We start from the raw sequence: 21630 nt of genomic DNA, 5'->3' as shown, positions 1-21630 counted from the left end.
GCAAAAGTCATTGCGGTTTTTGGGCAGTAGCTGCTTGGTGCAAAAGTTATTGCGGTTTTGGGTCCATATTTGCTTGGTGCAAAAGTTATTGCGGTTTTGGGGCAGTAGCTGCTTGGTGCAAAAGTTATTGCGGTTTTGGCTCAATATTTGCTTGGTGCATAAGTCATTGCGGTTTTGGTTCAATATGTGCTTGGTGCAAAAGTCATTGCGGTTTTGGGTCAGTATCTGCTTGGTGCAAAAGTCATTGCGGTTTTGGGTCAGTATGTGCTTGGTGCAAAAGTTATTGCGGTTTTGGGGCAGTATTTGCTTGGTGCAAAAGTCATTGCGGTTTTGGGTCAGTATGTGCTTGGTGCAAAAGTCATTGCGGTTTTGGGGCAGTATTTGATTGGTGCAAAAGTTATTGCGGTTTTGGGGCAGTATTTGCTTGGTGCATAAGTCATTGCGGTTTTGGTTCAATATGTGCTTGGTGCAAAAGTCATTGCGGTTTTGGGGCAGTATCTGCTTGGTGCAAAAGTCATTGCGGTTTTGGGTCAGTATGTGCTTGGTGCAAAAGTTATTGCGGTTTTGGGGCAGTATTTGCTTGGTGCAAAAGTCATTGCGGTTTTGGGTCAGTATGTGCTTGGTGCAAAAGTCATTGCGGTTTTGGGGCAGTATTTGATTGGTGCAAAAGTTATTGCGGTTTTGGCTCAATATTTGCTTGGTGCATAAGTCATTGCGGTTTTGGTTCAATATGTGCTTGGTGCAAAAGTCATTGCGGTTTTGGGTCAGTATCTGCTTGGTGCAAAAGTCATTGCGGTTTTGGGTCAGTATGTGCTTGGTGCAAAAGTTATTGCGGTTTTGGGGCAGTATTTGCTTGGTGCAAAAGTCATTGCGGTTTTGGGTCAATATTTGCTTGGTGCAAAAGTCATTGCGGTTTTGGGTCGATATTTGCTTGGTGCAAAAGTTATTGCGGTTTTGGGGCAGTATTTGCTTGGTGCAAAAGTTATTGCGGTTTTGGGTCGATATTTGCTTGGTGCAAAAGTCATTGCGGTTTTGGGGCAGTATTTGTTTGGTGCAAAAGTCATTGCGGTTTTGGGTCAGTATGTGCTTGGTGCAAAAGTTATTGCGGTTTTGGGGCAGTATTTGCTTGGTGCAAAAGACATTGCGGTTTTGGGTCAGTATGTGCTTGGTGCAAAAGTCATTGCGGTTTTGGGGCAGTATCTGCTTGGTGCAAAAGTCATTGCGGTTTTGGCTCAATATTTGGTTGGTGCAAAAGTCATTGTGGTTTTGGCTCAATATTTGGTTGGTGCAAAAGTTATTGCAGTTCTGGTTCAGTATGTGGTTGGTGCAAAAGTTATTGCAGTTTCAGAGCAATGGGGTTTCGGGTCAGTATCTGCTTGGTGCAAAAGTCATTGCGGTTTTGGGTCAGTATGTGCTTGGTGCAAAAGTCATTGCGGTTTTGGGTCAATATTTGCTTGGTGCAAAAGTTATAGCGGTTTTGGCTCAATATTTGATTGGTGCAAAAGTCATTGCGGTTTTGGGGCAGTATCTGCTTGGTGCAAAAGTCATTGCGGTTTTGGGTCAGTATGTGCTTGGTGCAAAAGTTATTGCGGTTTTGGGGCAGTATTTGCTTGGTGCATAAGTCATTGCGGTTTTGGGTCAGTATATGCTTGGTGCAAAAGTCATTGCGGTTTTGGGGCAGTATTTGTTTGGTGCAAAAGTCGTTGCGGTTTTGGGTCAATATTTGCTTGGTGCAAAAGTCATTGTGGTTTTGGCTCAATATTTGGTTGGTGCAAAAGTTATTGCAGTTCTGGTTCAGTATGTGGTTGGTGCAAAAGTTATTGCAGTTTCAGAGCAATGGGGTTTCGGGTCAGTATGTGCTTGGTGCAAAAGTCATTGCGGTTTTGGGTCAGTATGTGCTTGGTGCAAAAGTTATTGCGGTTTTGGGGCAGTATCTGCTTGGTGCAAAAGTTATTGCGGTTTTGGCTCAATATTTGATTGGTGCAAAAGTTATTGCGGTTTTGGCTCAATATGTGCTTGGTGCAAAAGTTATTGCGGTTTTGGGGCAGTATCTGCTTGGTGCAAAAGTCATTGCGGTTTTGGGTCAGTATGTGCTTGGTGCAAAAGTCATTGCGGTTTTGGGGCAGTATCTGCTTGGTGGAAAAGTCATTGCGGTTTTGGGTCAGTATGTGCTTGGTGCAAAATTTATTGCGGTTTTGGGTCAGTATGTGCTTGGTGCAAAAGTCATTGCGGTTTTGGGTCAGTATGTGCTTGGTGCAAAAGTTATTGCGGTTTTGGGGCAGTATGTGCTTGGTGCAAAAGTCATTGCGGTTTTGGGTCAGTATGTGCTTGGCGCAAAAGTCATTGCGGTTTTGGGGCAGTATTTGCTTGGTGCAAAAGTTATTGCGGTTTTGGCTCAATATTTGATTGGTCCAAAAGTTATTGCGGTTTTGGGTCAGTATGTGCTTGGTGCAAAAGTTATTGCGGTTTTGGGGCAGTATTTGCTTGGTGCATAAGTCATTGCGGTTTTGGGTCAGTATGTGCTTGGTGCAAAAGTCATTGCGGTTTTGGGTCAATATTTGCTTGGTGCAAAAGTCATTGTGGTTTTGGCTCAATATTTGGTTGGTGCAAAGGTTATTGCAGTTCTGGTTCAGTATGTGGTTGGTGGAAAAGTTATTGCAGTTTCAGAGCAATGGGGTTTCAGGTCAGTATCTGCTTGGTGCAAAAGTTATTGCGGTTTTGGCTCAGTATGTGCTTGGTGCAAAAGTTATTGCGGTTTTGGGGCAGTATGTGCTTGGTGCAAAAGTTATTGCGGTTTTGGGGCATTATCTGCTTGGTGCAAAAGTCATTGCGGTTTTGGGTCAGTATGTGCTTGGTGCAAAATTTATTGCGATTTTGGGGCAGTATTTGATTGGTGCAAAAGTCATTGCGGTTTTGGGTCAATATTTGCTTGGTGCAAAAGTCATTGCGGTTTTGGGGCAGTAGCTGCTTGGTGCAAAAGTTATTGCGGTTTTGGGTCCATATTTGCTTGGTGCAAAAGTTATTGCGGTTTTGGGGCAGTAGCTGCTTGGTGCAAAAGTTATTGCGGTTTTGGCTCAATATTTGCTTGGTGCATAAGTCATTGCGGTTTTGGTTCCATATGTGCTTGGTGCAAAAGTTATTGCGGTTTTGGGGCAGTATCTGCTTGGTGCAAAAGTTATTGCGGGTTTGGCTCAATATTTGATTGGTGCAAAAGTTATTGCGGTTTTGGCTCAATATGTGCTTGGTGCAAAAGTTATTGCGGTTTTGGGTCAGTATGTGCTTGGTGCAAAAGTCATTGTGGTTTTGGGTCAGTATGTGCTTGGTGCAAAAGTTATTGCGGTTTTGGGGCAGTATCTGCTTGGTGCAAAAGTCATTGCGGTTTTGGGTCAGTATGTGCTTGGTGCAAAAGTCATTGCGGTTTTGGGGCAGTATTTGCTTGGTGCAAAAGTTATTGCGGTTTTGGGTCAGTATGTGCTTGGTGCAAAAGTTATTGCGGTTTTGGGGCAGTATCTGCTTGGTGCAAAAGTCATTGCGGTTTTGGGTCAGTATGTGCTTGGTGCAAAATTTATTGCGGTTTTGGGGCAGTATTTGATTGGTGCAAAAGTCATTGCGGTTTTGGGTCAATATTTGCTTGGTGCAAAAGTCGTTGCGGTTTTGGGGCAGTAGCTGCTTGGTGCAAAAGTTATTGCGGTTTTGGGTCCATATTTGCTTGGTGCAAAAGTTATTGCGGTTTTGGGGCAGTAGCTGCTTGGTGCAAAAGTTATTGCGGTTTTGGCTCAATATTTGCTTGGTGCATAAGTCATTGCGGTTTTGGTTCAATATGTGCTTGGTGCAAAAGTTATTGCGGTTTTGGGGCAGTATCTGCTTGGTGCAAAAGTCATTGCGGTTTTGGGTCAGTATGTGCTTGGTGCAAAATTATTGCGGTTTTGGGGCAGTATTTGCTTGGTGCAAAAGTCATTGCGGTTTTGGGTCAGTATGTGCTTGGTGCAAAAGTCATTGCGGTTTTGGGGCAGTATTTGATTGGTGCAAAAGTCATTGCGGTTTTGGGTCAATATTTGCTTGGTGCAAAAGTCATTGCGGTTTTGGGTCGATATTTGCTTGGTACAAAAGTTATTGCGGTTTTGGGGCAGTATTTGCTTGGTGCAAAAGTTATTGCGGTTTTGGGTCGATATTTGCTTGGTGCAAAAGTCATTGCGGTTTTGGGGCAGTATTTGTTTGGTGCGAAATTCATTGCGGTTTTGGGTCAGTATGTTCTTGGTGCAAAAGTTATTGCGGTTTTGGGCCAGTATCTGCTTGGTGCAAAAGTTATTGCGGTTTTGGGTCGATATTTGCTTGGTGCAAAAGTCATTGCGGTTTTGGGGCAGTATTTGTTTGGTGCAAAAGTCATTGCGGTTTTGGGTCAGTATGTGCTTGGTGCAAAAGTTATTGCGGTTTTGGGCCAGTATCTGCTTGGTGCAAAAGTCATTGCGGTTTTGGGTCAGTATGTGCTTGGTGCAAAAGTTATTGCGGTTTTGGGGCAGTATTTGCTTGGTGCAAAAGTCATTGCGGTTTTGGGTCAGTATGTGCTTGGTGCAAAAGTCATTGCGGTTTTGGGGCAGTATCTGCTTGGTGCAAAAGTCATTGCGGTTTTGGCTCAATATTTGGTTGGTGCAAAAGTCATTGTGGTTTTGGCTCAATATTTGGTTGGTGCAAAAGTTATTGCAGTTCTGGTTCAGTATGTGGTTGGTGCAAAAGTTATTGCAGTTTCAGAGCAATGGGGTTTCGGGTCAGTATGTGCTTGGTGCAAAAGTCATTGCGGTTTTGGGTCAGTATGTGCTTGGTGCAAAAGTCATTGCGGTTTTGGGTCAATATTTGCTTGGTGCAAAAGCTATAGCGGTTTTGGCTCAATATTTGATTGGTGCACAAGTCATTGCGGTTTTGGGGCAGTATCTGCTTGGTGCAAAAGTCATTGCGGTTTTGGGTCAGTATGTGCTTGGTGCAAAAGTTATTGCGGTTTTGGGGCAGTATTTGCTTGGTGCATAAGTCATTGCGGTTTTGGGTCAGTATGTGCTTGGTGCAAAAGTCATTGCGGTTTTGGGGCAGTATTTGTTTGGTGCAAAAGTCGTTGCGGTTTTGGCTCAATATTTGATTGGTGCAAAAGTCATTGCGGTTTTGGGGCAGTATCTGCTTGGTGCAAAAGTTATTGCAGTTCTGGTTCAGTATGTGGTTGGTGCAAAAGTTATTGCAGTTTCAGAGCAATGGGGTTTCGGGTCAGTATGTGCTTGGTGCAAAAGTCATTGCGGTTTTGGGTCAGTATGTGCTTGGTGCAAAAGTTATTGCGGTTTTGGGGCAGTATCTGCTTGGTGCAAAAGTTATTGCGGTTTTGGCTCAATATTTGATTGGTGCAAAAGTTATTGCGGTTTTGGCTCAATATGTGCTTGGTGCAAAAGTTATTGCGGTTTTGGGGCAGTATCTGCTTGGTGCAAAAGTCATTGCGGTTTTGGGTCAGTATGTACTTGGTGCAAAAGTTATTGCGGTTTTGGGGCAGTATTTGCCTGGTGCAAAAGTCATTGCGGTTTTGGGTCAGTATGTGCTTGGTGCAAAAGTCATTGCGGTTTTGTGGCAGTATCTGCTTGGTGCAAAAGTCATTGCGGTTTTGGGTCAGTATGTGCTTGGTGCAAAAGTTATTGCGGTTTTGGGGCAGTATTTGCTTGGTGCAAAAGTCATTGCGGTTTTGGGGCAGTATTTGCTTGGTGCAAAAGTCGTTGCGGTTTTGGGTCAATATTTGCTTGGTGCAAAAGTCAGTGTGGTTTTGGCTCAATATTTGGTTGGTGCAAAAGTTATTGCAGTTCTGGTTCAGTATGTGCTTGGTGCAAAAGTCATTGCGGTTTTGGGTCAGTATGTGCTTGGTGCAAAAGTTATTGCGGTTTTGGGGCAGTATCTGCTTGGTGCAAAAGTTATTGCGGTTTTGGCTCAATATTTGATTGGTGCAAAAGTTATTGCGGTTTTGGCTCAATATGTGCTTGGTGCAAAAGTTATTGCGGTTTTGGGGCAGTATTTGCTTGGTGCAAAAGTCATTGCGGTTTTGGGTCAGTATGTGCTTGGTGCAAAAGTCATTGCGGTTTTGGGGCAGTATTTGATTGGTGCAAAAGTCATTGCGGTTTTGGGTCAATATTTGCTTGGTGCAAAAGTCATTGCGGTTTTGGGGCAGTAGCTGCTTGGTGCAAAAGTTATTGCGGTTTTGGGGCAGTATCTGCTTGGTGCAAAAGTCATTGCGGTTTTGGGTCAGTATGTGCTTGGTGCAAAAGTTATTGCGGTTTTGGGGCAGTATTTGCTTGGTGCAAAAGTTATTGCGGTTTTGGGTCAGTATGTGCTTGGTGCAAAAGTTATTGCGGTTTTGGGGCAGTATCTGCTTGGTGCAAAAGTTATTGCGGTTTTGGCTCAATATTTGATTGGTGCAAAAGTTATTGCGGTTTTGGCTCAATATGTGCTTGGTGCAAAAGTTATTGCGGTTTTGGGGCAGTATCTGCTTGGTGCAAAAGTCATTGCGGTTTTGGGTCAGTATGTGCTTGGTGCAAAATTTATTGCGGTTTTGGGTCAGTATGTGCTTGGTGCAAAATTTATTGCGATTTTGGGGCAGTATTTGATTGGTGCAAAAGTCATTGCGGTTTTGGGTCAATATTTGCTTGGTGCAAAAGTCATTGCGGTTTTGGGGCAGTAGCTGCTTGGTGCAAAAGTTATTGCGGTTTTGGGTCCATATTTGCTTGGTGCAAAAGTTATTGCGGTTTTGGGGCAGTAGCTGCTTGGTGCAAAAGTTATTGCGGTTTTGGCTCAATATTTGCTTCGTGCATAAGTCATTGCGGTTTTGGTTCCATATGTGCTTGGTGCAAAAGTTATTGCGGTTTTGGGGCAGTATCTGCTTGGTGCAAAAGTCATTGCGGTTTTGGGTCAGTATGTGCTTGGTGCAAAAGTTATTGCGGTTTTGGGGCAGTATTTGCTTGGTGCAAAAGTCATTGCGGTTTTGGGTCAGTATGTGCTTGGTGCAAAAGTTATTGCGGTTTTGGGGCAGTATCTGCTTGGTGCAAAAGTTATTGCGGGTTTGGCTCAATATTTGATTGGTGCAAAAGTTATTGCGGTTTTGGCTCAATATGTGCTTGGTGCAAAAGTTATTGCGGTTTTGGGTCAGTATGTGCTTGGTGCAAAAGTCATTGCGGTTTTGGGTCAGTATGTGCTTGGTGCAAAAGTTATTGCGGTTTTGGGGCAGTATCTGCTTGGTGCAAAAGTCATTGCGGTTTTGGGTCAGTATGTGCTTGGTGCAAAAGTCATTGCGGTTTTGGGGCAGTATGTGCTTGGTGCAAAAGTTATTGCGGTTTTGGGTCAGTATGTGCTTGGTGCAAAAGTTATTGCGGTTTTGGGGCAGTATCTGCTTGGTGCAAAAGTCATTGCGGTTTTGGGTCAGTATGTGCTTGGTGCAAAATTTATTGCGGTTTTGGGGCAGTATTTGATTGGTGCAAAAGTCATTGCGGTTTTGGGTCAATATTTGCTTGGTGCAAAAGTCATTGCGGTTTTGGGGCAGTAGCTGCTTGGTGCAAAAGTTATTGCGGTTTTGGGTCCATATTTGCTTGGTGCAAAAGTTATTGCGGTTTTGGGGCAGTAGCTGCTTGGTGCAAAAGTTATTGCGGTTTTGGCTCAATATTTGCTTGGTGCATAAGTCATTGCGGTTTTGGTTCAATATGTGCTTGGTGCAAAAGTTATTGCGGTTTTGGGGCAGTATCTGCTTGGTGCAAAAGTCATTGCGGTTTTGGGGCAGTATGTGCTTGGTGCAAAAGTTATTGCGGTTTTGGGGCATTATCTGCTTGGTGCAAAAGTCATTGCGGTTTTGGGTCAGTATGTGCTTGGTGCAAAAGTCATTGCGGTTTTGGGGCAGTATTTGATTGGTGCAAAAGTCATTGCGGTTTTGGGTCAATATTTGCTTGGTGCAAAAGTCATTGCGGTTTTGGGTCGATATTTGCTTGGTACAAAAGTTATTGCGGTTTTGGGGCAGTATTTGCTTGGTGCAAAAGTTATTGCGGTTTTGGGTCGATATTTGCTTGGTGCAAAAGTCATTGCGGTTTTGGGGCAGTATTTGTTTGGTGCAAAAGTCATTGCGGTTTTGGGTCAGTATGTGCTTGGTGCAAAAGTTATTGCGGTTTTGGGCCAGTATCTGCTTGGTGCAAAAGTCATTGCGGTTTTGGGTCAGTATGCGCTTGGTGCAAAAGTTATTGCGGTTTTGGGGCAGTATTTGCTTGGTGCAAAAGTCATTGCGGTTTTGGGTCAGTATGTGCTTGGTGCAAAAGTCATTGCGGTTTTGGGGCAGTATCTGCTTGGTGCAAAAGTCATTGCGGTTTTGGCTCAATATTTGGTTGGTGCAAAAGTCATTGTGGTTTTGGCTCAATATTTGGTTGGTGCAAAAGTTATTGCAGTTCTGGTTCAGTATGTGGTTGGTGCAAAAGTTATTGCAGTTTCAGAGCAATGGGGTTTCGGGTCAGTATCTGCTTGGTGCAAAAGTCATTGCGGTTTTGGGTCATTATGTGCTTGGTGCAAAAATTATTGCGGTTTTGGGGCAGTATTTGCTTGGTGCAAAACTCATTGCTGTTTTGGGTCAGTATGTGCTTGGTGCAAAAGTTATTGCGGTTTTGGGGCAGTATTTGCTTGGTGCAAAAGTCATTGCGGTTTTGGGGCAGTATCTGCTTGGTGCAAAAGTCATTGCGGTTTTGGCTCAATATTTGGTTGGTGCAAAAGTCATTGTGGTTTTGGCTTAATATTTGCTTGGTGCAAAAGTTATTGCGGTTTTGGCTCAGTATGTGCTTGGTGCAAAAGTTATTGCACTTTTGGGGCAGTAGCTGTTTGGTGCAAAAGTTATTGCAGTTTTGGCTCAATATTTGCTTGGTGCAAAAACTATTGCAGTTCTGGTTCAGTATCTTGGTGCAAAAGTTATTGCAGTTTCAGAGCAATGGGGTTTTGGGTCAGTATCTGCTTGGTGCAAAAGTTATTGCGGTTTTGGAGCAACAGGATTTAGGTTCGATATTTGCTTGGTGCAAAAGTCATTGCGGTTTTGGCTCAATATTTGCTTGGTGCAAAAACTATTGCAGTTCTGGTTCAGTATCTTGGTGCAAAAGTTATTGCAGTTTCAGAGCAATGGGGTTTTGGGTCAGTATCTGCTTGGTGCAAAAGTTATTGCGGTTTTGGGGCAGTAGCTGCTTGGTGCAAAAGTCATTGCGGTTTTGGCTCAATATTTGCTTGGTGCAAAAGTTATTGCGGTTTTGGGGCAGTATGTGCTTGGTGCAAAAGTCATTGCGGTTTTGGGTCAGTATGTGCTTGGTGCAAAAGTTATTGTGGTTTTGGGGCAGTATCTGCTTGGTGCAAAAGTCATTGCGGTTTTGGGTCAGTATGTGCTTGGTGCAAAAGTTATTGCGGTTTTGGGGCAGTATCTGCTTGGTGCAAAAGTCATTGCGGTTTTGGGTCAGTATGTGCTTGGTGCAAAATTTATTGCGGTTTTGGGGCAGTATTTGATTGGTGCAAAAGTCATTGCGGTTTTGGGTCAATATTTGCTTGGTGCAAAAGTCATTGCGGTTTTGGGGCAGTAGCTGCTTGGTGCAAAAGTCATTGCGGTTTTGGCTCAATATTTGCTTGGTGCAAAAGTTATTGCGGTTTTGGGGCAGTAGCTGCTTGGTGCAAAAGTTATTGCGGTTTTGGCTCAATATTTGCTTCGTGCATAAGTCATTGCGGTTTTGGTTCCATATGTGCTTGGTGCAAAAGTTATTGCGGTTTTGGGGCAGTATCTGCTTGGTGCAAAAGTTATTGCGGTTTTGGGGCAGTATCTGCTTGGTGCAAAAGTTATTGCGGGTTTGGCTCAATATTTGATTGGTGCAAAAGTTATTGCGGTTTTGGCTCAATATGTGCTTGGTGCAAAAGTTATTGCGGTTTTGGGTCAGTATGTGCTTGGTGCAAAAGTCATTGCGGTTTTGGGTCAGTATGTGCTTGGTGCAAAAGTTATTGCGGTTTTGGGGCAGTATCTGCTTGGTGCAAAAGTTATTGCGGTTTTGGCTCAATATGTGCTTGGTGCAAAAGTTATTGCGGTTTTGGGGCAGTATCTGCTTGGTGCAAAAGTCATTGCGGTTTTGGGTCAGTATGTGCTTGGTGCAAAAGTCATTGCGGTTTTGGGGCAGTATTTGCTTGGTGCAAAAGTTATTGCGGTTTTGGGTCAGTATGTGCTTGGTGCAAAAGTTATTGCGGTTTTGGGGCAGTATCTGCTTGGTGCAAAAGTCATTGCGGTTTTGGGTCAGTATGTGCTTGGTGCAAAATTTATTGCGGTTTTGGGGCAGTATTTGATTGGTGCAAAAGTCATTGCGGTTTTGGGTCAATATTTGCTTGGTGCAAAAGTCATTGCGGTTTTGGGGCAGTAGCTGCTTGGTGCAAAAGTTATTGCGGTTTTGGGTCCATATTTGCTTGGTGCAAAAGTTATTGCGGTTTTGGGGCAGTAGCTGCTTGGTGCAAAAGTTATTGCGGTTTTGGCTCAATATTTGCTTGGTGCAAAAGTTATTGCGGTTATGGGTCAGTATGTGCTTGGTGCAAAAGTTATTGCGGTTTTGGGGCAGTATCTGCTTGGTGCAAAAGTTATTGCGGTTTTGGGTCAGTATGTGCTTGGTGCAAAAGTCATTGCGGTTTTGGGGCAGTATTTGCTTGGTGCAAAAGTTATTGTGGTTTTGGCTCAATATTTGATTGGTCCAAAAGTTATTGCGGTTTTGGGTCAGTATGTGCTTGGTGCAAAAGTTATTGCGGTTTTGGGGCAGTATTTGCTTGGTGCATAAGTCATTGCGGTTTTGGGTCAGTATGTGCTTGGTGCAAAAGTCATTGCGGTTTTGGGGCAGTATTTGTTTGGTGCAAAAGTCGTTGCGGTTTTGGGTCAATATTTGCTTGGTGCAAAAGTCATTGTGGTTTTGGCTCAATATTTGATTGGTGCAAAGGTTATTGCAGTTCTGGTTCAGTATGTGGTTGGTGCAAAAGTTATTGCAGTTTCAGAGCAATGGGGTTTCAGGTCAGTATCTGCTTGGTGCAAAAGTTATTGCGATTTTGGAGCAACAGGGCTTAGGTTTGATATTTGCTTGGTGCAAAAGTTATTGCGGTTTTGGCTCAGTATGTGCTTGGTGCAAAAGTTATTGCGGTTTTGGGGCAGTAGCTGCTTGGTGCAAAAGTTATTGCGGTTTTGGGTCAGTATGTGCTTGGTGCAAAATTTATTGCGGTTTTGGGGCAGTATTTGATTGGTGCAAAAGTCATTGCGGTTTTGGGTCAATATTTGCTTGGTGCAAAAGTCATTGCGGTTTTGGGGCAGTAGCTGCTTGGTACAAAAGTTATTGCGGTTTTGGGTCGATATTTGCTTGGTGCAAAAGTTATTGCGGTTTTGGGTCAGTATGTGCTTGGTGCAAAAGTCATTGCGGTTTTGGGGCAGTATTTGTTTGGTGCAAAAGTCATTGCAGTTTTGGTTCAATATGTGCTTGGTGCAAAAGATATTGCGGTTTTGGGGCAGTATCTGCTTGGTGCAAAAGTCATTGCGGTTTTGGGTCAGTATGTGCTTGGTGCAAAAGTTATTGCGGTTTTGGGGCAGTATTTGCTTGGTGCAAAAGTCATTGCGGTTTTGGTTCAGTATGTGCTTGGTGCAAAAGTTATTGCGGTTTTGGGCCAGTATCTGCTTGGTGCAAAAGTCATTGCGGTTTTGGGTCAGTATGTGCTTGGTGCAAAAGTTATTGCGGTTTTGGGGCAGTATTTGCTTGGTGCAAAAGTCATTGCGGTTTTGGGTCAGTATGTGCTTGGTGCAAAAGTTATTGCGGTTTTGGCTCAATATTTGATTGGTGCAAAAGTTATTGCGGTTTTGGGGCAGTATCTGCTTGGTGCAAAAGTCATTGCGGTTTTGGGTCAGTATGTGCTTGGTGCAAAAGTCATTGCGGTTTTGGGGCAGTATTTGTTTGGTGCAAAAGTCGTTGCGGTTTTGGGTCAATATTTGCTTGGTGCAAAAGTCATTGTGGTTTTGGCTCAATATTTGGTTGGTGCAAAAGTTATTGCAGTTCTGGTTCAGTATGTTGTTGGTGCAAAAGTTATTGCAGTTTCAGAGCAATGGGGTTTCGGGTCAGTATGTGCTTGGTGCAAAAGTTATTGCGGTTTTGGGGCAGTATCTGCTTGGTGCAAAAGTTATTGCGGTTTTGGCTCAATATTTGATTGGTGCAAAAGTTATTGCGGTTTTGGCTCAATATGTGCTTGGTGCAAAAGTTATTGCGGTTTTGGGGCAGTATCTGCTTGGTGCAAAAGTCATTGCGGTTTTGGGTCAGTATGTGCTTGGTGCAAAAGTTATTGCGGTTTTGGGGCAGTATCTGCTTGGTGCAAAAGTCATTGCGGTTTTGGGTCAGTATGTGCTTGGTGCAAAATTTATTGCGGTTTTGGGGCAGTATTTGATTGGTGCAAAAGTCATTGCGGTTTTGGGTCAATATTTGCTTGGTGCAAAAGTCATTGCGGTTTTGGGGCAGTAGCTGCTTGGTGCAAAAGTTATTGCGGTTTTGGGGCAGTATCTGCTTGGTGCAAAAGTCATTGCGGTTTTGGGGCAGTAGCTGCTTGGTGCAAAAGTTATTGCGGTTTTGGGTCCATATTTGCTTGGTGCAAAAGTCATTGCGGTTTTGGGTCAGTATGTGCTTGGTGCAAAAGTTATTGCGGTTTTGGGGCAGTATTTGCTTGGTGCAAAAGTCATTGCGGTTTTGGGGCAGTATTTGATTGGTGCAAAAGTCATTGCGGTTTTGGGTCAATATTTGCTTGGTGCAAAAGTTATTGCGGTTTTGGCTCAATATTTGATTGGTCCAAAAGTTATTGCGGTTTTGGGTCAGTATGTGCTTGGTGCAAAAGTCATTGCGGTTTTGGGGCAGTATTTGATTGGTGCAAAAGTCATTGCGGTTTTGGGTCAATATTTGCTTGGTGCAAAAGTTATTGCAGTTCTGGTTCAGTATGTGGTTGGTGCAAAAGTTATTGCAGTTTCAGAGCAATGGGGTTTCAGGTCAGTATCTGATTGATGCAAAAGTTATTGCGGTTTTGGGGCAGTAGCTGCTTGGTGCAAAAGTCATTGCGGTTTTGGCTCAATATTTGCTTGGTGCAAAAGTCATTGCGGTTTTGGGTCAGTATGTGCTTGGTGCAAAAGTCATTGCGGTTTTGGGTCAGTATGTGCTTGGTGCAAAAGTTATTGCGGTTTTGGGGCAGTAGCTGCTTGGTGCAAAAGTCATTGCGGTTTTGGCTCAATATTTGCTTGGTGCAAAAGTCATTGCGGTTTTGGGGCAGTATCTGCTTGGTGCAAAAGTCATTGCGGTTTTGGGGCAGTATTTGATTGGTGCAAAAGTCATTGCGGTTTTGGGTCAGTATTTGCTTGGTGCAAAAGTCATTGCGGTTTTGGGGCAGTTGCTGCTTGGTGCAAAAGTTATTGCGGTTTTGGGGCAGTATCTGCTTGGTGCAAAAGTCATTGCGGTTTTGGGTCAGTATGTGCTTGGTCCAAAATTTATCGCGGTTTTGGGGCAGTAGCTGCTTGGTGCAAAAGTCATTGCGGTTTTGGGTCAATATTTGCTTGGTGCAAAAGTCATTGCGGTTTTGGGTCAGTATGTGCTTGGTGCAAAAGTTATTGCGGTTTTGGGGCAGTATTTGCTTGGTGCAAAAGTCATTGCGGTTTTGGGTCAGTATGTGCTTGGTGCAAAAGTTATTGCGGTTTTGGGGCAGTATTTGCTTGGTGCATAAGTCATTGCGGTTTTGGGTCAGTATGTGCTTGGTGCAAAAGTCATTGCGGTTTTGGGGCAGTATTTGTTTGGTGCAAAAGTCGTTGCGGTTTTGGGTCAATATTTGCTTGGTGCAAAAGTCATTGTGGTTTTGGCTCAATATTTGGTTGGTGCAAAAGTTATTGCAGTTCTGGTTCAGTATGTGGTTGGTGCAAAAGTTATTGCAGTTTCAGAGCAATGGGGTTTCAGGTCAGTATCTGCTTGGTGCAAAAGTTATTGCGATTTTGGAGCAACAGGGCTTAGGTTTGATATTTGCTTGGTGCAAAAGTTATTGCGGTTTTGGGGCAGTAGCTGCTTGGTGCAAAAGTTATTGCGGTTTTGGGTCAGTATGTGCTTGGTGCAAAATTTATTGCGGTTTTGGGGCAGCATTTGATTGGTGCAAAAGTCATTGCGGTTTTGGGTCAATATTTGCTTGGTGCAAAAGTCATTGCGGTTTTGGGGCAGTAGCTGCTTGGTACAAAAGTTATTGCGGTTTTGGGTCAGTATGTGCTTGGTGCAAAAGTCATTGCGGTTTTGGGGCAGTATTTGTTTGGTGCAAAAGTCATTGCGGTTTTGGTTCAATATGTGCTTGGTGCAAAAGATATTGCGGTTTTGGGGCAGTATCTGCTTGGTGCAAAAGTCATTGCGGTTTCAGAGCAATGGGGTTTTGGTTCAGTATTTGCTCGCTGCGAAAGTTATTGCAGTTTTGGAGCAACAGGATTTAGGTTCGATATTTCCTTGGTGCAAAAGTCATTGCGGTTTTGGGGCAGTAGCTGCTTGGTGCAAAAGTTATTGCGGTTTTGGGGCAGTATTTGATTGGTGCAAAAGTTATTGCGGTTTTGGGTCCATATTTGCTTGGTGCAAAAGTTATTGCGGTTTTGGGGCAGTATCTGCTTGGTGCAAAAGTTATTGCGGTTTTGGGGCAGTATCTGCTTGGTGCAAAAGTTATTGCGGTTTTGGGGCAGTAGCTGCTTGGTGCAAAAGTGATTGCAGTTTTGGGTCAATATTTGGTTGGTGCAAAAGTTATTGCAGTTTCAGAGCAATGGGGTTTTGGTTCAATATTTGCTTGGTGCAAAAGTTATTGCGGTTTTGGGTCACTATTTGGTTGGTGCAAAAGTTGTTGCGGTTTCAGAGCAATGGGGTTTTGGGTCAATATTTGCTCGGTGCAAAAGTTATTGCGGTTTTGGAGCAACAGGGTTTCGGTTCAATATTTGCTTGGTGCAAAAGTCATTGCGGTTTTGGAGCGACAGGGTTTTGGGTCACTATTTGCTCGGTGCAAAAGTTGTTGCGGTTTCGGAGCAATGGGTTTGGTTCACTATTTGCTTGGTGCAAAAGTCATTGCGGTTCTGGGTCAATATTTGCCTGGTGCAATAATTTCCGAAAACTGTTGCCCTAACCAACACTGTCCTACAAAATGCTGTCTGAGAAAATACCGCCCTACAACATATTGTCCTAAAACTTCTTGTCCTTAAGGAACATCGTCCCTGGACAGTCTTGCCCGGACGGGTACGGTTCTGAAAGAGATTGTTCTAACCAAACGTCGTCCCGAGTTCCCTGCCCTGCATGTCGGTGCCGATGCTCTGCGTGCCGTTCTCTGGCCATGGGCAGCTTTCTGGCGGCGGGATGACCGGCTGCCGGCGCCGGGGCGATGGGGCCGGTGGGACAGAGCTCTCGGCGGCGATGGCACGGGGGTGGCGGTTTGGGCTGAAACGGGGCGATTTGGGTGCGCTGTCAGTGCCGCAGCGAGGGCGTGGGCGCCCGGCCGCGTGCCTGCTGACCCGCCCCGCGCCGGGCTCGGCGCCGCTGTCCCCGTGGCGACCTCTCCCCAGCCCTTAGCCCCCAATTTCTATGTTTTCTCCCCAGATCCTGCAGGCGGACGGCGGCACGTTCTGCGCGGGGGTGAACGCGGCCACGCTGGCCGTGATGGACGCCGGCATCCCCATGCGCGACTACGTGTGCGCCAGCACGGCGGGGCTGGCGGAGGACGCGGCGCTGGCCGACCTGAGCGTGCCCGAGGAGGCGGCGGGGGGGCCGGTGCTGGCGCTGGCGCTGCTGCCGGCGGGGGGGCAGCTGGCGCAGCTGCAGCTCAGCGCCCGGCTGCACCAGGAGCGGCTGCCGCGGGTGCTGGAGGCGGCGGGGGCCGCGTGCCGCGCGCTGCACGCCGTGCTGGACCGCGTGGTGCGGCAGCGGCTGCGGGAGGTGGCCGCGCTGCTGGGGGACTGAGGGGACGCGGTGATTTGGCAATAAAGAGCTGTGGGGCAAGCCGTGCGCCGCCGTGTGTGCCGTACACCGTGGAGCTCGCCCCGCCGTGCCGCGCTGGGCTGTGCCGTGTGCCATGTGTCGGGGTTTGAGTGCAAGATCGATAGGGGAAAAGGAGCTGGGGGTGCTGGGGACAGCAGGGTGACCATGAGCCAGCACTGGCCCTTGTGGCCAGGAAGGCAATGGGACCTGGGGTGGGTTAGAAGGGGGTGGTCAGTAGGTCAGAGAGGTTCTCCTGCCCCTCTGCTCTGCCCTGGGGAGACCACACCTGGAATATTGTGTCCAGCTGTGGCCCCTCAGTTCCAGCAGGACAGGGAACTGCTGGAGAGAGTCCAGCGCAGCCACCAAGATGCTGGAGGGAGTGGAGCATCTCCCGTGTGAGGAAAGGCTGAGGGAGCTGGGGCTCTGGAGCTGGACAAGAGGACACTGAGGGGGGACTCATTCCTGGGGATCAATATGGAAAGGGGCAGTGTCAGGAGGATGGAGCCAGGCTCTTCTGGTGACAACCAGGGACAGGACAAGGGGCAATGGGTGCAAACTGGAACACAGGAGGTTCCACTGCAAGAGGAGAAGCAACTTGTTGGGGTGAGGGTGGCAGAGCCTGGCCCAGGCTGCCCAGGGGGTTGTGGAGTCTCCTTCTGTGCAGACATTCCAACCCCCTGGACACCTTCCTGTGTCACCTCAGCTGGGTGTTCCTGCTCCATGGGGGGATTGCGCTGGATGAGCTTTGAGGGCCCTTCGCCCCCTGACATCCTTCTAACCCACCCCAGGTCCCATTGGCTTCCTGGCCACAAGGCCCAGTGCTGGCTCAGCCCACAGCACCCGCTGTTCCCACCTGGTCTCCCATCCAAGTACTGACCGGGCCCGACCCTGCTTAGCTTCCCACATCAGATGAGACCAGCTGTTCTCAGGGTGGTATGGCTGTATATATATTACATATATATATATATATATGTTCCCAAAGTATATCCTAACACTATCTGAGCTAAACCCTTTTTCAAGGGCAGAGCAGAGGGGCAGGAGAACCTCTCTGACCTACTGACCCCCCCTTCTAACCCACCCCAGGTCCCATTGGCTTCCTGGCCACAAGGGCCAGTGCTGGCTCATGGTCACCCTGCTGTCCCCAGCACCCACAGGTCCCTTTCCCTGCTCCAACAGCTCGTTCCCAGCCTACACTGGGACCTGGTTTTACAGACATAGACCTGGCTGTTCTTTCAAACGCTGTTACCCCAACCCCCCGCACTCGTGTTGTGTGTGTTGTCACCACTCTCCCGCGCGTATCTCATGGGCAGCGTTCAACCCGCTCATCCGCAACCCGCACCCAGCGTTCACACACCACACATACGGGGGTGATTTACCCACCTGAGGTGTCATTTGCACTCCTTACACTCCTAACACACCTGTTGCTGCGTGGCCCACCCAGGGCCCTTTGTCTGGGTGCCCGTGAGACACGTCTCTGGCTCTCAGGACAGTGCGGTTGGTCGGAATAATTAAGCTAACAAGAAAATTCACTATAAGACACCCTTGTTTTTACCAAAACCAGGACACCATGCCGTACGGCACGTGCCGTGTGCCATACGCCACGTGCTGTGTGCCGTACAGCACATGCCGTGTGCCGTACGCCACATGCTCCATACGCCACATGCCGTGTTCCGTACGCTATGTGCTGTGTTCCATACGCCACGTGCTGTGTGCCGTACGCCACGTGCTCCATACGCCACGTGCCACGTGCCATGTGCCATACGCCATGTGCTGCGTGCCGTACGCCACGTGCCCTGTGCCATACGCCACATGCCCTGTGCCGTACGCCACGTGCCACGTGCCATATGCCACGTGCCATATGCCACGTGCCGTACGCCATGTGCCGTGTTCCATACGCCACGTGCCATGTGCCGTACACCACGTGCCACGTGCCATACGCCATGTGCTGTGTGCCATACGCCACGTGCCATGTTCCATACGCCACGTGCCGTGTGCCGTACGCCATGTGCTGTGTGCCATACGCCACGTGCTGTGTTCCATATGCCACGTGCTCCATACACCACGTGCCCTGTGCCATACGCCGCGTGCCGTGTGCCATACGCCGTGTGCCGTATGCCATGTGCCCTGTGCCATACGCCACGTGCTGTGTGCCGTACGCCATGTGCCATGTGCCATACGCCACGTGCCGTGTGCCGTACGCCATGTGCTGTGTGCCATACGCCACGTGCTGTGTTCCATATGCCACGTGCTCCATACACCACGTGCCCTGTGCCATACGCCGCGTGCCGTGTGCCATACGCCGTGTGCCGTATGCCATGTGCCCTGTGCCATACGCCACGTGCTGTGTGCCGTACGCCATGTGCCATGTGCCATACGCCACGTGCCGTGTGCCATACGCCGTGTGCCGTACGCCACGTGCCCTGTGCCATAGGCCACGTGCCGTGTGCCACAGCGTCCCCGCCGTGGTTTAACCCAGGTGCGACCACGCAGCCACTCGCTCGCTGCCCGACGCGGAGGGGATGAGGAGGGAAGGGAGGAAGGGGGCTGGGATGAGCTCGGTTTAATAGCGTAACCAAGCGCTAACGGTGCCGGTTTTGGTGCAGACGCTGGACTCCTGGTGCACTGGAGCCCCTTCTGTGCCCAGCTTGCACGCTCGTGTTTGCACGAGAGCTCAGCCCACGCAGGAACGTTGGGGACACCGAGCTCTGCCCACGGGGGAGGGGCTGAGCACAACACACTTGCACACCCCCCATTGCACACCCCCCATTGCACATCCCGTTACACACCCCCCATTGCACATCCCCCATTGCACATCCCATTACAAACCCCCCATTGCACACCCCCCATTGCACATTCCGTTACACACCCCCATTCCACACACCCTTGCACACCCCATTTAACCCCCCATTACACACTCCATTGCACATCCCCTTTGCACACTCCATTGCACACCCCCTTGCACAACCCCCGTTGCACACCCCCCTTGCACACCCCCTTGCACACCCCCTTGCACCCCGCCATTGCACACCCCATTGCACCCCCCATTGCACACCCTATTGCACACCTCCTTGCACACCCCATTGCACACCCCCATTGCACACCCCCATTGCACCCCCCCTTGCACCCCCCTATTGCACCCCCCTATTGCACCCCCCATTGCACCCCCCATTGCACCCCCCCTTGCACACCCCCATTGCACACCCCCTTGCACCCCCTCATTGCACACCCCCATTGCACACCCCCCATTGCACACCCCCCATTGCACACCCCCATTGCACCCCCCCATTGCACACCCCCATTGCACACCCCCCCATTGCACACCCCCCATTGCACACCCCCCATTGCACATCCCGTTACACACCCCCCATTGCACACTCCCTTGCACACCCCCTTGCACACTCCATTGCACAACCCATTGCACAACCCCTTTGGACACCCCCATTGCATCCCCCATTGTGTCCCCCATTGCACACCCCCTTGCACACCCCATTTAACCCCCCATTACACACTCCATTGCACATCCCCTTTGCACACTCCATTGCACACCCCATTGCACACCCCATTGCACACCCCCATTGCACACCCCCCCATTGCACACCCCATTGCACACCCCCCATTGCACACCCCCCCATTGCACACCCCCCATTGCACACCCCCCATTGCACACCCCATTGCACCCCCCATTGCACACCCCCCACTGCACACCCCCCATTGCACATCCCATTACACACCCCCCATTGCACACCCCCCACTGTACACCCCCCATTGCACACCCCTCATTGCACATCCCGTTACACACCCCCCATTGCACACCCCCCTTGCACATCCCCCATTGCACACCCCCCATTGCACACCCCCCATTGCACACCCCTTATTGCACACCCCCCTTGCACACCCCCCATTGCACACCCCATTGCACACCCCCCTTGCACACCCCCCATTGCACACCCCATTGCACACCCCATTGCACACCCCCACTGCACACCCCCCATTGCACACCCCCCATTGCACACCCCCCTTGCACACCCCCCATTGCACACCCCCCATTGCACACCCCTCATTGCACACCCCCCTTGCACACCCCCCATTGCACACCCCATTGCACACCCCCCTTGCACACCCCCCATTGCACACCCCATTGCACCCCATTGCACACCCCATTGCACACCCCCATTGCACACCCCCCCATTGCACACCCCCCATTGCACACCCCATTGCACACCCCCACTGCACACCCCCCATCGCACACCCCCCATTGCACACCCCCCATTGCACACCCCCCATTGCACATCCCGTTACACACCCCCCACTGCACACCCCCCATTGCACACCCCCCATTGCACACCCCCTATTGCACATCCCGTTACACACCCCCCATTGCACACCCCCATTGCACACGCCATTGCACACCCCATTGCACCCCCCCATTGCACACCCCATTGCACACCCCCCCATTGCACACCCCCCCATTGCACACCCCCATTGCACCCCCCCGTTGCACACCCCATTGCACACCCCATTGCACACCCCCATTGCAACCCCCATTGCACACACCCCCATTGCACACCCCCTTGCACACCCCCATTGCACACCCCCATTGCACACCCCATTGCACACCCCATTGCACACCCTATTGCACACCTCCTTGCACCCCCCCATTGCACACCCCCATTGCACACCCCATTGCACACCCCATTGCACACCCCCCCATTGCACACCCCCATTGCACACCCCCATTGCACACCCCATTGCACACCCCCCCATTGCACACACCCCCATTGCACACCCCCATTGCACCCCCCCATTGCACACCCCCATTGCACGCTCCCCCATTGCACACCCCCATTGCACCCCCCCATTGCACCCCCCCATTGCACACCCCCCCATTGCACACCCCATTGCACACCCCCATTGCACACCCCATTGCACACCCCATTGCACACCCCCATTGCACACCCCCATTGCACACACCCCCATTGCACACCCCATTGCACACCCCATTGCACACCCCATTGCCCCATCCCCCCCCCCCCCCACCACCAATCCCCGCCCCGCCTCCCCGAGCCTCCGGCGCATGCGCAGTGCGGTGGGCGGGCGGGACCCATCGACGTCTCTGGGCTCCGCGCCCCGGCCTGTCCCGATCCGCGGGCGATTGAGCGGCCTGAGCGGGCGGTGGCACCCGGAGGTGGGTTGGACGGGGGAACACCGGGGGGACAGCGGGGGTACCGGGGGGACACGGGAGGACACGGGGGGACACCGGGGGTACTGGGGGGACACGGGGGGTACCGGGGGGACACCGGGGGTACCGGGGGGGACACGGGGGGACACCGGGGGGACACGGGGGTACCGGGGGGCACACCGGGGGTACCGGGGACACCGGGGGGGACACGGGGGGTACCGGGGGGACAGGGAGCACCGCGGGGAGGTGGGCGGGGTGCGGAGGGTGAGGTGCGGCAGGACACGGGCTGTGGGGCAGGGGCTGGGCCGTGGGGAGCGTGTGGGGCAGGGACGGGGGCTGTGGGGGGTGTGGGGCAGAGCTGGGGGGACTGGGGCAGAGATGGATGTGTGGGGCAGAAGTGGGGGGTATGTGGGG

General features: G+C 49.6%; 1 protein-coding gene and 1 pseudogene across 1 annotated transcript in view; one reads left to right on the top strand and one right to left on the bottom strand.

Annotated features, from left to right (window-relative positions):
- EXOSC4 (exosome component 4) overlaps window positions 1–16083 on the top strand; it is a 39831-nt gene extending 23748 nt beyond the window's left edge. Inside the window, exon 3 of the mRNA XM_065054722.1 lies at window positions 15660–16083. Coding sequence (XP_064910794.1) covers window positions 15660–16019 — 360 coding nt within the window. The 3' untranslated portion in view covers window positions 16020–16083. The remainder of the gene's footprint in view (window positions 1–15659) is intronic.
- A 782-nt stretch (window positions 16084–16865) lies between these two features.
- Window positions 16866–16984, bottom strand: LOC135578920 (5S ribosomal RNA; annotated as a pseudogene).
- Between the last annotated feature and the right edge of the window lie 4646 nt (window positions 16985–21630).

The sequence above is a fragment of the Columba livia genome, chromosome 2, assembly GCF_036013475.1.
Source record: "Columba livia isolate bColLiv1 breed racing homer chromosome 2, bColLiv1.pat.W.v2, whole genome shotgun sequence".
Classification (NCBI taxonomy): Eukaryota; Metazoa; Chordata; class Aves; order Columbiformes; family Columbidae; genus Columba; species Columba livia.
The sequence above is the reverse complement of the archived record's forward strand: the minus strand, read 5'-3'. Positions and strand labels throughout refer to the sequence as shown.